Source organism: Phascolarctos cinereus, unplaced genomic scaffold (genome assembly GCF_003287225.1).
Source record: "Phascolarctos cinereus isolate Bilbo 61053 unplaced genomic scaffold, phaCin_HiC Scaffold_2;HRSCAF=192, whole genome shotgun sequence".
NCBI lineage: Eukaryota > Metazoa > Chordata > Mammalia > Diprotodontia > Phascolarctidae > Phascolarctos > Phascolarctos cinereus.
In genome coordinates, this window is record NW_027555625.1 from 372,980,977 (window position 1) to 372,996,000 (window position 15,024).

General features: G+C 39.3%; 1 protein-coding gene across 10 annotated transcripts in view; it reads left to right on the forward strand.

The window, feature by feature from the left end:
• Window positions 1–551: 551 nt before the first annotated feature.
• The window catches only part of ANKHD1 (ankyrin repeat and KH domain containing 1), a 122,840-nt gene continuing 108,367 nt past the window's right edge, over window positions 552–15,024 (forward strand). For 5 of the 10 annotated variants that reach the window (XM_021005209.2, XM_078150479.1, XM_078150482.1 and 2 more), the window contains exon 1: window positions 581–1,082. In XM_021005209.2, coding sequence (XP_020860868.1) covers window positions 732–1,082 — 351 coding nt within the window. In that variant the 5' untranslated portion in view covers window positions 581–731. Of the gene's footprint in view, window positions 1,083–15,024 lie in introns of all 10 variants that reach the window. The other 5 variants (XM_078150480.1, XM_078150481.1, XM_021005213.2 and 2 more) reach the window with 3 other exon arrangements.

A 15,024-nucleotide genomic window follows, 5' to 3' on the forward strand; every position in this document is an offset into this window, starting at 1 on the left:
AGCGCCTAGGGACTGCGTTGCCCTCTTCTTCCCCCTCCCTCTCTGGTTCTTTGGGCCGGTGCCACGGAAGCCCAACCAACTGGAGAGTGAATGTTACTCCAAACCTCACCTATCCCTGGGCGTCATTCTCGCCAGCACTGAAATTGGGATTGGGGATTCCCCAGCCCCTTCCCGTCACCTCAGATGGGGGGCGGGATGACTGCCGCACTAACCGGCCAATTGCGCCACGCGACGTCCGGTGACCAATGACCGACACTTCATCACGCCAGTGAAATCCCCCATTGTGAGGGGTCAATAGGACTGACGACACGGCCGGCTAATCCACATTAAGGTTGTGAAGAGATGGGCAAAGGAGCTAGCCAATAAGAACAGAGAAAGACCGGAAGTTAGCGCGCGCGGAGTAGAGGGTGGACGCTCGCAACCGCCTCGGCCTGCGCTGCTCAACGCAGCTTGGTGGCCTCGAGCCAGCGAGCAGCGCGTGACGAAGGGACTGAGCGACTGGCGGCCGCGGCCAATAAACGGCGGCTGCCGGGGCACTGCAGCCAGTGGCGAGTGGGGGGGCGGGAGGCAGCAGGTTAGGCTGTGGGAAGTTAGTGGCGCTGCTGGGACTGGGGGAAGGAGAAGCTTCTTCCTCCTGCAGTTCCTCTCGCTCCGGGGACCGGCGGCGGCGGCGGCGGCGGCGGCGGCGGCCGCGGGCTACTCGGCTGCTGCTCCGGCTCTGCGTGCGAACTATGCTGACAGACGGCGGCGGCGGGAGCGGCGGCGGCGGCTCCTTCGAGGAGGACCTGGACTCTGTGACTCCGCGCTCGGCCCCGGCCGGGGCCTCGGAGCCACCTCCGCCGGGAGGGGTCGGGCTGGGGCTCCGCACCGTGCGACTCTTCGGGGAGGCCGGGCCCGCGCCGGGTGGCGGTGGTAGCGGTGGTGGCGGCGGTGGCAGTGGTGGAGGTGGAGGTGGCAGTGGCAGCGCGGGCGGAGGGGACGCGGCGCTGGATTTCAAGCTGGCAGCCGCCGTGCTCCGAACCGGGGGTGGCGGCGGCGGCGGCGGCGGCGGCTCCGGCAGTGATGAAGATGAGGTTTCGGAGGTACGTCTCCTCTCTCCGCCTCCCGGATCCCCTCCACCATCCCCTGGGGTGCTGCTCCTCCTCGGTCGAGTGGGGGAGTCAGTTCGCCTTTGCCTTTCTTTCTCTTGGCTGAGCTGTCTCCTGACAGCCAGTGGGGCCCATGGCGGCGGCGCGGGGCCTACTGCGCCCTCGGCCCCGTCTTACAGCCTGGGGACCGGGAGGACGGGCTCCCCAGGCTACCCCACGCCCTCTGAACACCGGGAAAGAGGAGACAGTGTGAGGCCCTTCGTCTTCCGGCCCCTCAGGGGAGTGAGGGGTTCCTGATGGCCCCTCCCCCACCCACCTTCGGGCTCGGAGGGGGAGCGGGCGGTCGGTCAGAGTGTCCCTGTCCTTGGGACTGAGTAGAATCGGGGACTGCAGCTGAGGACCTGCACCACTTTTTATTTTTCGGAGGGGAGGAGTAAGGCCCCTTTCCCCGCCTCTCCAAACTTGAGTTGGAGTTCGCCATATGAGTTCCCTTGCCTTTGGATTTAAGAGGCTTTTAGTTAACGTATCGTCTTGGTATGTGTGGGAAGTGGGCATTCTAAAGAACACCCGAAAGTGCCCTGAAAAATATTTCCTGTCCTCTTGAGAATCCACTATGAAGATTGAGAGGAAAAGTTGTGCTGGTGCATTGTTCTCCCTTTTGGGATGATAGCTCCCGTGGTCTTTAGAAAGCCTGAGAAACATCTGGCACCCTGAGGGCACCGTTTTAGCCTACAGAGAATTAGGGTTTTTCAGATCCGTGTGCTGGGAGTATTTCCTGCCCAAAGAGTGAGACCCAGATACAGTTTCCCTTTGGACCTTAGGGAAAACGGGATATCCAAGAGTCCCTCTCTTCTCATGATTCTGTAGCACATGAGTTTGCCCGTGGTACCATTCTTAGTTTGTAAATAAGGTCATATCTTGCAATCAGCTATTCCATCCCTTTCTTTTACTGGTATACATATACGTGCACGTGTACATGTATAACTTTTTATGCAAAGAGAAACAGTGCTCATAGGCTACGCAGAAAAAAAGAGACATGTTAGGATAACAGATAAGGGAGCTGGCCTTGGAGCCACAGCGACCTGAGTTCAAATTAAGCTGAGTGACTCTCCGCAAGACGTTTAGCTTTCCAGTGCTCTACGAAACTCTCTAAAACTATAAGTTACAGAGGAGGTGCCTGTGCACATTAGTAGAGGGAGTTGATTCATACTGGAGTTCCTTACATTAGTGAAATCACAGGTGCGGTCCTATCCAGAACTGCACCAGGATTTTACCGACCCAGGTATTTTGCTTTCTGTGTCTTTTTTGAAAGTGAAATGGGGTGGAGGTCTGGACTGAGATTTTGGCTCCAGGATTTAGGAAATGCGTCTTAGTGGTGTATCTCCTTTGATATCAGTGTCTTGCACTTAGTAGGTACTTAACGAATGTTTAATGAACGTGTGAAATCAAGGTGGGGCAGATAATATTTAAGTAGACATGGTTTTGCAGAAGTTAGGTTGTGGGGAGTGTCTGGAGCACGTACTGCCTTGGGCTTATAGATAATCCGCCTTGCTAAGAACATCTACCCTTTTAATTGGAAGTGCTTGGATGCATATTTAGTGCTCCGAAGTCTTTAGGGGAGTGAGAGGGAGAGAGAGAACCAGCTATAGCATACCTTTGTTTATTGAACTGATTCTTTGATTTTTCCTGAAAACTTGAGAGTAGTTTCCTGCTTGTTATGGGGGCAAAAAGAGTTCCTTTAACTTTCATATTGTAGATAAGAGTAGAAGGGATAAAAACACCTAAGTGTGTTTTTCCTAGCCATATTTTGGAGTTTTAGTGGGAGAGAGCCTATTAAGAGGCACTTTTTTGTCTAAGGATTCAGTTTCTTGATGTATCATTATATTAGTTTTGTGACTTTAGGCAAGTCACTACTCTGACTTATAGGTAAAATAAAATACTAAAACTTACCCACCCCACCCATCTCACAGGGTTGTTGTGAGGATCAAGTGAAATAGATGTCTTAATTACATTATGAAATTGTAAAGCGCTATGCAAGTGTGTAATAACTTTTGGTGTCATTTGGATAGAATTTGAGGGAAAAGTTTCAACAGCATTTCTTTGGTTGAAGTATCCCTAAAATTTTAATCTTTGGTGTACTCTTATTTTGTGTTCTGTTGGTAGAAGTGGAGTGCTCCAGAATATCTTTTTTTTTTATACAGAGAACATTCTCTATATGCCCCTGCCCTAATATTCCTATGTTTAACGGAAGAAACGTTACTTGTGGGCTACATGCAGAGTACACTTGACACATGATACTTTTTATCCTATTCCAATTTATTCTAGGACAATTTCGAAACCTTTTCATCCTAGTTCTTTAAGAGAAATGGTTTAGGGATTTTTCTAGAATCTTTAATGTGACTCAAAGCTTAGATTTTATTTTGGGAATACTTCCTGGCTTCCATGGAAGGGGAATGGTACAGGTCCTCATTCTCTTCTCAGGCTAAAGAGCCCAATTACCCTGTACCTAAGGATATTGGTGATGATGTCTAGATAGGTGCATAGTTTTGAGATTGAATTTCTACATATTAAATTGAACAAAGATATTAGGTGCCTATAGTTTTTCTTCAGGGCACTGTGCCAGATGCTGGGGGAGAGATGATTAAAAAAAAAAGTTTAGTTAATACATGGTCCCTATCCTCGTGGAGCTCAAGCAAGAGGATGAGACGCATATATAGAATATGATACACATTAATTCATGATTAGCATATTAGAGAAGAATAAAAGAGACTGTTTTGTGATGCCCTGACGAGTAAAGGTTATAACCCAACTGAGAGGATTAGGCTTTGTGGTAGAGCTGGAATTAGAAGTGAGGTGAGCTTTAAAAAGATGTCCAACACACATCACTTGTGACCTGCCCAGTAGGAGGAAGAACTTATGTTTTTTCATCTGTTTTGTTCTCACATCTGTTAGAGGAGGAGTCTCCAGAGGACCTGGGTCTTCCATTGAATAAGACAAGAATCTTTTATGCACCCATTACACCCTTATGGGTGAAGAGTAAAAATGACCACATGTTTATGCTGATCAGGTAACATGCACAGTACTTTTTTCTTTATTCTGTGGGATAGGATGAAACTCTTATCCTGTGTATCTGTGTTTAATACTTTGAGTCCCAAGTTACTATGTAAAATCTAAATATTTATTAGGGCATGCTACTTAGATATAAAATACTGAGTTTATATAGCATTTGTTAGACAACTTTTTGCCTCTTCTCTAAATGGTTTGTAAATAAGTAGGAAATCTAGAAATCTACCATTCTTAAAATAGGCTTTATTGAAGATCTATGCAGAATAGTACTTGCTTACGTTTTTAGTTTGGCCACATTTGCAGTATCTCATTGGATCATTTAAAAAATCTTGTGAGGTAGGAAATACAGATATTATCAACATTTTAGTGGTGAGAGAGGGAACTGATGCTCAGAAAGAAAGTTTCCCCCTGTTGAAGGAAACACAATAGTCCAGATCTGGCTCCACCCCCAAGTGTTCTTTCCTCTTAACTCCAGATTGGAATCTTTGGGGTTTTATTGCCTTAAATATAGAAGTAAGTATCCATAATGTATTTATTAAATAAAGCACATCTTCAAATAAAGTAAATTGTCAGAGTCATTATCTATTCAGAGCCTTGAATAGAAAAGTCAAAATTTGAATTGTATCCCATTGAATTGATAGCTATTGTTTACAGTAAAGGTCAGGTTGAAAAGTTCTTTTAATAAGCACTGAAGGGGTCTCTCCAGTGGAAAAAGTTTAAGAAGCCCTGCTTTAGAGGTTGTTCAAAATTGAGTTCATTCATGAATGTCGTAACATTTATTTGTTAGGTTAAAAGTAAAGTAAAAGCCATTTAAAAACCTAGGAAGTTTAGGACCTATTTTTTTTGGTCATTTATGAAGTTTTGTTCCTACTTTTTGTCATCTTTTAAGTGTATTGTAGTTGTACACACTCTGAAAGATATTCATTGATTTGTAAATCAAAAACGTATATCATTTTTGTTTTCTCTAAGTGGGCATGAGCTCAGCAATTAGGTGAGACTGTAAAAATTGTATTAAAATTGAAACTTTAAGTAGAAACTCATGAAAATCATTACTGGAGTCTAAAGGTATACAATATAATAGATACATTTTTGTGTGTGTATAAATAAAAGATAGGTCTTTAATCTGTATACATATGTAAATGTGAGAATTTAGACTCAATTTAAGAAAAAAATTTATAGAACTAGAGCTTCCCAAAATGGAATATAGGTTGCCTTTGGAAGTTAGTAGGGTTTCCTTTCACCAAGGTCTGAAGGCAGAGGCTGAAGAACATTTGTCAGGGTTATAATAAGAAGGAATTCTCCTATTTGAGTATAGCTTAGATAACTGCTGAGGTTGCTTCCAATTTTGAGATTCACTGATTCTGTATAAAGAGAAGACCCATAGAGAGATGCTGCTTTCAGGAAAGCAAAGGACCATTCCTTGGAAAATTGATTAGAAACTTACACTTGCTTAGAGGCTATTTTTCTTATTGTTGGTTCTGTCATCTTTATCATGAAAACTCCATCTTTATTCAGACTACACAGGCTAGTAAGGTGAGTCACTGCTTTTAGTAGCATCTTAAAGTTTACACTTACCATGTAGATTATGAAAAAATAAAAAAGGAATGCTGAAAAAATTTAGTGTAAAGTTAAGATATTTATTATACTTTTTTGTTGAATACCATTTAAAATATCAGCCAGAAGACTTTTGTAAACAAACATAACAGTAAGTTGGAAAAAGTACTTGTTTTTTACGAACTTGAATTAATCAAATTTTTCATCAAACTTTTTACACAGACTTGAGTTAACATTGTAGTGAGAGTGAAGTTATTTTATGAATTTATTATATTAGTTTTGAAGAAATTTGAAAATACTGAGTAAATGCAAGAAGGTCATGTTTGTATGCTGAAAAATTCCCCTGCATGAAGGTGCAGCTTATAAATAATGAGTTTTGTTTTTGGTTAAAAATTGATTTTTTTTTAAAAGAAGTTTAATTTGAATGGAATTTTCTTTCTTTCTTTCTTTCTTTCTTTCTTTCTTTCTTTCTTTCTTTCTTTCTTTCTTTCTTTCTTTCTTTCTTTCTTTCTTTCTTTCTTTCTTTCTTTCTTTTTTTGCGGGGCAATTGGGGTTAAGTGACTTGCCCAGGCTCACACAGCTATTAAGTGTTAAGTGTCTGAGGCTGGATTTGAACTCAGGTCCTCCTGACTCCAAGGCCAGAGCTCCATTCACTGTACCACCTAGCTGCTCCATTGAATGGAATTTTTAGAATGAAATTTTGAAGCAAAGGATTTAGGCAGTTAAAAAAAATTCCAATGGATTTGTGTTTTCTGTAAAATTTTAGGAATGAAGTAAATGAATCTCTTTATGAGAATGGTTTAAGCTTAGTTTTACTTAAGTATGACTTGAAAGTTATAAGCTAGATGACTTTTGAATATCCATTTTAGAAGGTCTCTGATTTCATGAAAGATGAAATAATAATAGCTTTTAATTTATAGAGCACTTTTCCCATAGTAGCCCTGTGAAGTGCATAGCTAGAAAGATGAATGATAAAATTTGAATTCATATGGGAAGGCATCATTTTTGAAGGATGGGGAGAAAATGATTGCATTCATTTGGTATAGAATAGTAAAGTTGGCTATACCAAACAGGCCACATTTTAAAGCAGTTTATTTTGGGGGAAATTACTAGTTTTGGGGCAGCTTGCCTTTCCCTAGAACAACATAAGTAGCTTTAAAAAAAAAAGTGGGGCAGCTAAGTGGCGCAGTGGATGGAGCACGGGACCTGAAATCAGGAGTACCTCAGTTCAAATCCGGCCTCAGACACATAACACTTACTAGCTGTGTAACTCTGGGCAAGTCACTTAACCCCAATTGCCTCACTAAAAAAAAAAAAGGAAGAAAATGAAATTAGCATTCTTTATTAATCACCTGATATAAATAATTGCTAGTTGTGGGTAGCTGTGAGATTCTAAGGAGAAGAGGTGATAAATATCAATGAGAACTTGAAATTTATATTGGCATTTAGATATAGGTATAGATAAGGCAAAAATAAGCTATGTTAAGATTTAAAGAAAATACTAACTGACACTTAAGACCTTGGCTTCAGTATCCAAGTCGTTTCTTTGTTTTGTTTGGTTTGGGTTTTTTGGAATGATTTAAAAGTCAGTGTGACTTCAAAACTGAATAATTAGAAAAGTGTACCTCTTTAGCAAATGTATTTAACAGAGATAGGGACTATACTGTGGTTTTAATATAAGGAACTCCTGGGTGAGGAAACTCCCTTTACACCAATTTAATAGTCTTAAGAGAGTTACCTAGAGCACTGAGAGGTCTATTGACTTGCTCAGCTTCCTCCCCCAGCCCATCCCTGTGTGTCATAAGTTTATATGATTTAGAGTTGGACGGGACCTGTTGGACGGGACCTTCGAGGCCACAAAGTGCAATTGCCACATTTTACAAAGGAGGAAACTGAGGAATATAAAATTTAAGTGACTTGTCCAGGGTCTTACAGCTAGTAAGTATCTGAGGTGTAGGATTTGAATTCAGGGCCTCTTGACTCCAAGCCCCATTCTGCATCTGCTATGCCACACTTTTATATGCATTTACTAAGGAGAAAAATAAAGATCATCTTTTGCCTATATACATAATTATATTTCTTTATATGGGTAGCTTGATTTTGGCACTGTAAAGGTGATGACTTTTAAGGTAGGTAGGCTTACAGATATAAGAACCAATATTCTGGAGATTGGTAAAATGTTGAAGGTTTGAGGTTGCAGTACACATACTATATTGGTCAATAAATTTGTAGGCTTTTCTCTCCAGAAAGGAGTGAGGTACTTTCATTTTCGGGTGTCATTGGAATGTGCAGTGCTCCATACACAACAGATACTCAAATGCTGATTGACTCATTGAATTAGTTGTGGGTTATCATATTTTCATATTCTTGCTGTTATCTACTACCTTGAAATGGAATGGAATAATAATTCAATGATATTTTTGAATTGTTATGGCTTCTTACAGAAAATGTTTTATAAAATATAAAGCACTCTAAATGTGAGTTATTATTTGCATCAGTTGGGACAGGACATATAAATAAATACATATACTTCTGTTACTGAAGGTGGACACTCTAAGGTTTCCAAAATACTTTCAGTCTAACATCCGAGAATAAGTGCTTTGAGGATTATACAAATTTTACAGATAAACAGACTTTAAGGGGCTTGCCTCAGGGTTACACGGTACTTCTTGGAGCAAAAACTTAAACTTAACTCGATTTCACCACTCTACATGACCCTACCATACTGTTTTGGATAGGAAAATTTATCTAGTTTGGAAAAAAAAATATTTTGGCAATTGGTTATGCTTCCCCTTTGAAAGTTAGGCCTTTAGAACTTTCAGGGGGAGGACTTGAATATTAGTAATAACTACCTAACAGCTTTTCTATTTTATTTTTTCCCCAGTTACATGTAAAGATAATTTTTAACATTCATTTAAAACAATTTTGAGTTCCAAATTTTTTTTTCTTCTTTAACCCCCCCCCCCGACAGTAAGCAATTTGTTATAGGTTGTACATATTTGATCATGCAAAATTTGTTGCCATATTAGTCATGCTGTGAAAGAAGACACAGACCCAAAGGGGAAAAAAATCTTGAAAAAAATACAGAAAGTGAAAAATGGTAAGCTTCAATCTGCATTCAGATCGATTGTTTCTCTGGAAGTGGATGGCATTTTTTCATCATGAGTCTTTGGAATTGTCTTTGATTATTGTATTGTTAAGAATAGCTAAGTCATTCACAATTGATCATCATGCAGTATTGCTGTTACTATGTACAATATTCTCCTGGTTTCTGCTCACTTCATTTTGCATCAATTCATATAAGTCTTTCCAGGTTTTTCCTTAAATTAGCCTGTTCATCATTTCCAATCATATACCACAGCTTGTTCAGCCATTCCCTAGTGGATGAGCATTCCCTCAATTTGCAGTTCTTTGCCACCACAAAAAGAGCTGCCATAAATACTTTTGTACAGATAGGTCCTTCTCCCCCCCGCCTTTTAAAAAATCTCTGTGGGTTACAGGCCTACCAGTGGTATTGCTAGGTCAAAGGGTACGCTCAGTTTTGGGCATAGTTCCAAATTACTCTCCAGAATGGTTGGCTCAGTTCACAACTCCACCAACAGCACTTTAGTGTCCTGCTTTTTCCATATCCCCTTCAACATTTATTATTTTCCTTTTCTGTCATATTAGCCAATCTAATAGATGTGAGGTGGTACCTCAGAGTTGTTTTAATTTGCATTTCTCTAATCAGTAGTGATGTAGAGCATTTTTTCATATAACTATAGATAGCTTTGATTTCTTCATCTGAAAACTGCCTCTAAAAGCTCTTTCTAAGAGACATAAGAAAATGACTAACCAATTGGGGCGAGCCCTATAGGTTCTGTTAATTTTTTTTTAAAATGATCTCTTGTTGATTTCTAAGGCACTCTCCACTTCATTGTCCCAGAGGAACCTCAAGCTCAACATGCCCAAAACAACTCATTATCTTTCTTCATATCACTTTGACATGTGATACACATTTTAGCTGAAACTTTTAATCATGTAAGATAAAGTATTTCTTGTGGGATTTAGGAGGCTGAAAGTGCCTCAGAAGATATAGGCCAGAAGTTAAGATGCCTTTTTCCTTTTTTTTTTTAAAAGCGAATTAGGGTTAAATGACTTGCCCAGGATCGCACAGCTAGTGTCAAGTGTTTGGTCTGAGGTCACATTTGAACTCAGGTCCTCCTGACTCCAGGGTGAGTGCTCCATCCACTGCACCACCTAGCTGGCCCCCATTTTGTTTAAAAAAACAAAACAGTTAAGTTGATTTAGAGAAAATTATCAGGAATATTTAAGGACCTATTAAACATAGTTGGTTTTTTCCCCCCATACAGTATTAAGAGTTAGGGTTTTGCTGACATCTGATATAAAATGATTCTAAAATCCAGATTGAATAAGTGAGATAGTGATGTATCCGGATTGAATAAGTGAGATAGTAATGTCCATCTCATATAGTATGACTTGGTTAGTTAGCCCTAATAGCCATATTTCTCCCTCTTCCTCACAAATTATTGGCGATTTTTTAAAATAAAAGGACTAATTCATTGTTGGTGGAATTGTCAACTGATCCAGCTATTTTGGAGAGCAATATGGAATTATGCCTGAATAGTTATTAAATTACCTTTGACCCAGCAATACCACTAATTTGATCTGCTTCCAAAGATGATTAGGGAAAAAGAAAAAAAAAACTACCTTAAATGTTGTAAAATGTTTGTAGTGGTGGCGAAGAATTGGAAATTTCAGTGATACCCATCAATTGGGGAATGGCTAAACAAGTTGTGATATGTGATTGTGATGGAATACTGTTGTGCTATAAGAACTGATGGAAAGACTTGCATGAAATAATAAAGAGGGAAATGAGCAGAACCAAGACAGTGTTGTATATGGTAATAGTAGTATTGTTTTGAGAATGACATTGAGCAGATAAGTTATTTTGACTATTATAAATACCCAAATTAACTATAAAGGACGTATGAAGGAAGACACTATTTGCATCCAGAGAAAGAATGGATAAATAGATGTTTGTATAGAATAATTTTACATATATATATACATACACTTATTTGTAATGATAGCCATTTCTAAGATAGGGGACAGAAAAAAGAAAAAAAGAAATTTACACAATAATTTTGTTGTATATTTGAAAGAAATAGCAAGTTGTGCACAGTAGATTGGCAGTTTCATATGCAATCACCTTTTTAATTTTACTGTGTTATGGAAATGCTTGTTTTATTCCATAAATTATAAATAAATTAATTTTAAAAATAAAAGGACCATAAATTCACCTGGAAGGAAGGGACCTTAGAGCTAATTTAGCTCAACTCTTTCATTTTATTTAAGATGAAATGGCCCTGTAGGGGGTAATCTGCTAATAACATCACAGCTAAATAATCAATAAACCAGAACTTTTTACTTTTCCAGTACTCCTTCCATTGACTATACCATGCTTCCTCTCTTTGTTGTACTGGACCAGTGGAACCTGTTAACATTTCCCAGAGGCTACTCTGGGAAATGTTATTTCCAGGTTACTGGTAGCATAGATATGTTTATTAAGAACTGAATTAATATTAGCTGACAATCACCCAGATCAAAATTGAGTTGACTTGGAAGAGCAACCATTGTATGTGAGGAAAGCTTACTTATTGCTGCTTTGCTAATCTGGTATTTGATGCCCCAAATATTTTAACAGCTAGTCTTTTTCAGGGGTCAAGTCTACTCCAAGACTCTTTGCTAGAGATTTTTCTCTTTTTGTATACTCTCTCTTGGTCTCCTGGGGATTCAGTGGCCATAGCTGGGCTTGGAGTCAGGAAGACCTCGGTTGAAATACGTCCTTAGACGCTTACTATGTGATCCTGGGCAAAGTCACTTAACCTCTGTTTCCTTCAGTTTCACCAGTTGGAAAATATGAATGATATTAATAGTGCCTACCTCCCAGGTTGTGGTGAGGATCAAGTGGGATAATGCGTAAAGCATTTAGCGCAGTGCCTAGCACATAATAGCCACTTAATAAATGTTTCCTTCCTTCTGTGTATTCAGTTGTCTATGCAGATGACTCCCAGATCTGCGTGTCAGTCACTCTTCATTTGCCTCCCCGATATTTAGCCTAGTCCTTGGCAACAGTAAATGCTTATTTAGTGCTTTTTATTTGTTCAGCTCTCCTGATTCTAGAGTCCATATTATCAGCCATTAATTAAATTCCATATGACCAGGATGTGTCTACCTGGATGTCCCAGAGGCATCTTAAACAACTCACTGTCTTTCCCCCTAAACTGACCCTTCTTCTCTTACTAGTGGAGGGTACTACCATCCTTCTAGTCGCCCAGATTTGCAACCTTTGAGGTATGTTTGGCACTTCACTTTCCTTCACACAACCCTCCCCCATCTAATTATTTGCTAAGTTTTGTTTCTGTCTCCATTATTGCTCTCATCCTTCCCCTTCTTTTCACTCGCATGGCCGCCATCTTAGTTTAGGCCCTCATTACACCTTTGCTGGACTATGGCAGTAACCTCATGTTTGGTCCACCTGGCTCCAATCTTTCCCCTCTCTCTATTCAGTTTTCCATGTATCTGCTAAATTGATATTCCTGAGGGCTGCTAGGTGGTGCAGTGAATAGAGCACCGGCCCTGAAGTCAGGAGGACCCGAGTTCAAATTCAGACTCAGACCAAACACTTGCCACTTACTAGCTGTGTGATCCTGGGCGAATCACTTACCCCCAATTGCCTAAAAAAACAAACAAATTAATTAATTAATTAATTAATATTCTTGAAGAACAGGTCTGACTGTGTCACTGTCTTGCTAAAGAAGCTTCATTAGCTTCCTGTTGGCCTCTAGGACAAAATATAAACTCCTGTGTTTCTCATTTGAAGCTTTTTATCATCTAGTGCCCACTTCTTTTTCTAGACTGATTTCACAAGAATAACTATCCTAAGCTAAACTGCATATATACATGATATTTTTGTCTCCAACTCTGTTCTTTGCATAGTATCCCCCACATTCCCTTCCCTTCTATCCCCTTGACTAGAATACTCTTCCGCAGTTTCTGGCATTTTTAATCCTTAGTTCTTTTTGAGACTAAAATGAAATGCCATTTCTTAGTGTGGAATTTCCTTATCTTTACCACTCCCCTCTCTTCTCTAGGCTGCCTCCCAATTACTTTTTATTTGTCTTTGTATACTTTGTATTTACTTAGACGAGTTAGTTTTCTTTGAATAAAATGTAAACTTGAAGGTAAGGACTGTTTTGTTTTGTACAGTGGTATGCTTAGCACCTAGCAAGCACAAGGGGTAATGGTTGTTGAGTGAATGGTTACGAAATAACTGCAGATCAAGAAATAAGAATTGTAACAAAGTACACTTTAGTAATAGAAGAATCGCTCTGTTTGCAATACTTACTACATGGTGCCTTGATTTATTTCCTGAAAACTAATCTACGTGGGCTGTTCTTCAGGGGAAGCCGACAAAAATCTCTAAAATAATCATTGGCAGTGCTTTGTCCATCTAAGTGAAATCGAATTGTTTTACTCCAAATGGCATACCTTAGCTGAAGTTAGTAATTGACTGACTTAGTCCAAAAAGCTAATGCTGACATAGCACTGAAGTTTATTTTCAGTGCTTCAGAAATCATTGCATTTTATCTGTATTCATGCTTCTCTTCACAACCTTAAGGTTTGTTTAATTGGTTGCTGTCCTTATCAGGTGCTTAGCTTACACACCACTGTAGTTTTTAAAAACTCTGTCAATGAAGTAACTAACTTTGAGAATAAAAAAGTAAGCAGAAGTGCATTTTCAACATACCCAGCTAATTTTTCAGGTGCTGTCTAATGACACTTAGATTGAGAACAAGTGTTAATTCATAAGAAATTCATCAGTTTTTTTTGGTCCATGATAGTAGTAAGAGATTGAAAATCTTAGCACATGAGAGAAAGGAAGGAAAAAAACCAAACAAAACTACTGATTCTATATGAATGCTTAGTGCTTCATCTCCTGAAGTCAACAAGAGCCCAGCTATTTTCAGTCAACAAGTTTACTGTTTTCTGGGCACTGTTAAGCACCAGGAGTTCCAAAGCAAAAGCAAAACCAAACCAGTCCCTGCCCTCAAGCACCTTACTCTCTAAGGTATAAATGCTGTGTTCTGAGTAGAAGATGAAATAATAACTGACATGTAGCTCTTTAAAGTTTGAAAAAACACTTTACATGCATTATCTTGTTTTAACCTCATAGCAGCCTTGGGAGGTAATTACACACATTTTACATATGAGGAAACTGGCTCTGGGAGAGGTTAAGTAACTTGTCCACAGTTGTACAACTACAGTGTCACAATTGGGATTTGAAGTTAGGTCTCCCCTATCCCTAAGTCTAGTGCTCCTATTATACCATGCTTTTATGATTAAGTCCTCTTTACATACTTTCAAAAATTCTCAAGATTACTTTTTAATTCTTAAAATGAGTAGAGAGCTATTAGTATTTTATCACAGCATTAAAGTGTATTAACTTGTGTTATTTCTTTTACAGTTACAAAATTTGGAAAGCTTTTTTGCCTGTATATTTTGTGAAATCTGGGACAGAAGTTAAAGGTCAAATCTTGTCATTTGAAATCTTATAACCTTATTATACGTGGCATGACTTTTAAGTCTCAACGTCTAGCTCTGTCTGCTTGTTCTTTTCTGAATATATTAATGTTTTCTTATATTTTACTTATTAAAGTTGTAAATGTGTTTTCACATGAGAGAAAGGACTTGGCAGGAACTAATAAGTTGGGGCAAATTTAGAAGAAAACAGTAGTCAGGTTAGATGAATAAATTGCTAGTTCCTTTGGTGGCCTGATTTCTGAGTGGGAAGTTTTTGGGGTTTTTTTTAAAGCTGAATTTGTAATCAGTTTTTTTCCTTCTCTCCTGAATCTGAAATTGTGTTCCAGTCTTTGAAACTTCACTGCATCTCTGTGTGATGAGTGATGGTGGCTTTCAAATAATTCTAACTTGTAATTAATCTAAACAGCTAAAAGAACTTGAAGTCTTAGTTGAAGATTTTATTTATTTATTTTTTTTGCTGCTTTTCCCTCTTCCTTAAAATGATCTTTAGAAAAATCTCTCCTTGGGGCAGTTAGGTGGTGAAGTGGATAGAGCACTGGCCCTGAAGTCAGGAGGACCTGAGTTCAAATCTGGTCTCAGACATAGAATACTTATTAGCTATGTGACCCTGGGCAAGTCAGTTAACCCTGATTGCCTCACCAAAAAAAAAGAAAAGAAAAGAAAAAGAAAAAAAATGTTTCCAAAAAAAACCTCTTGTTAAAGAAAAGGT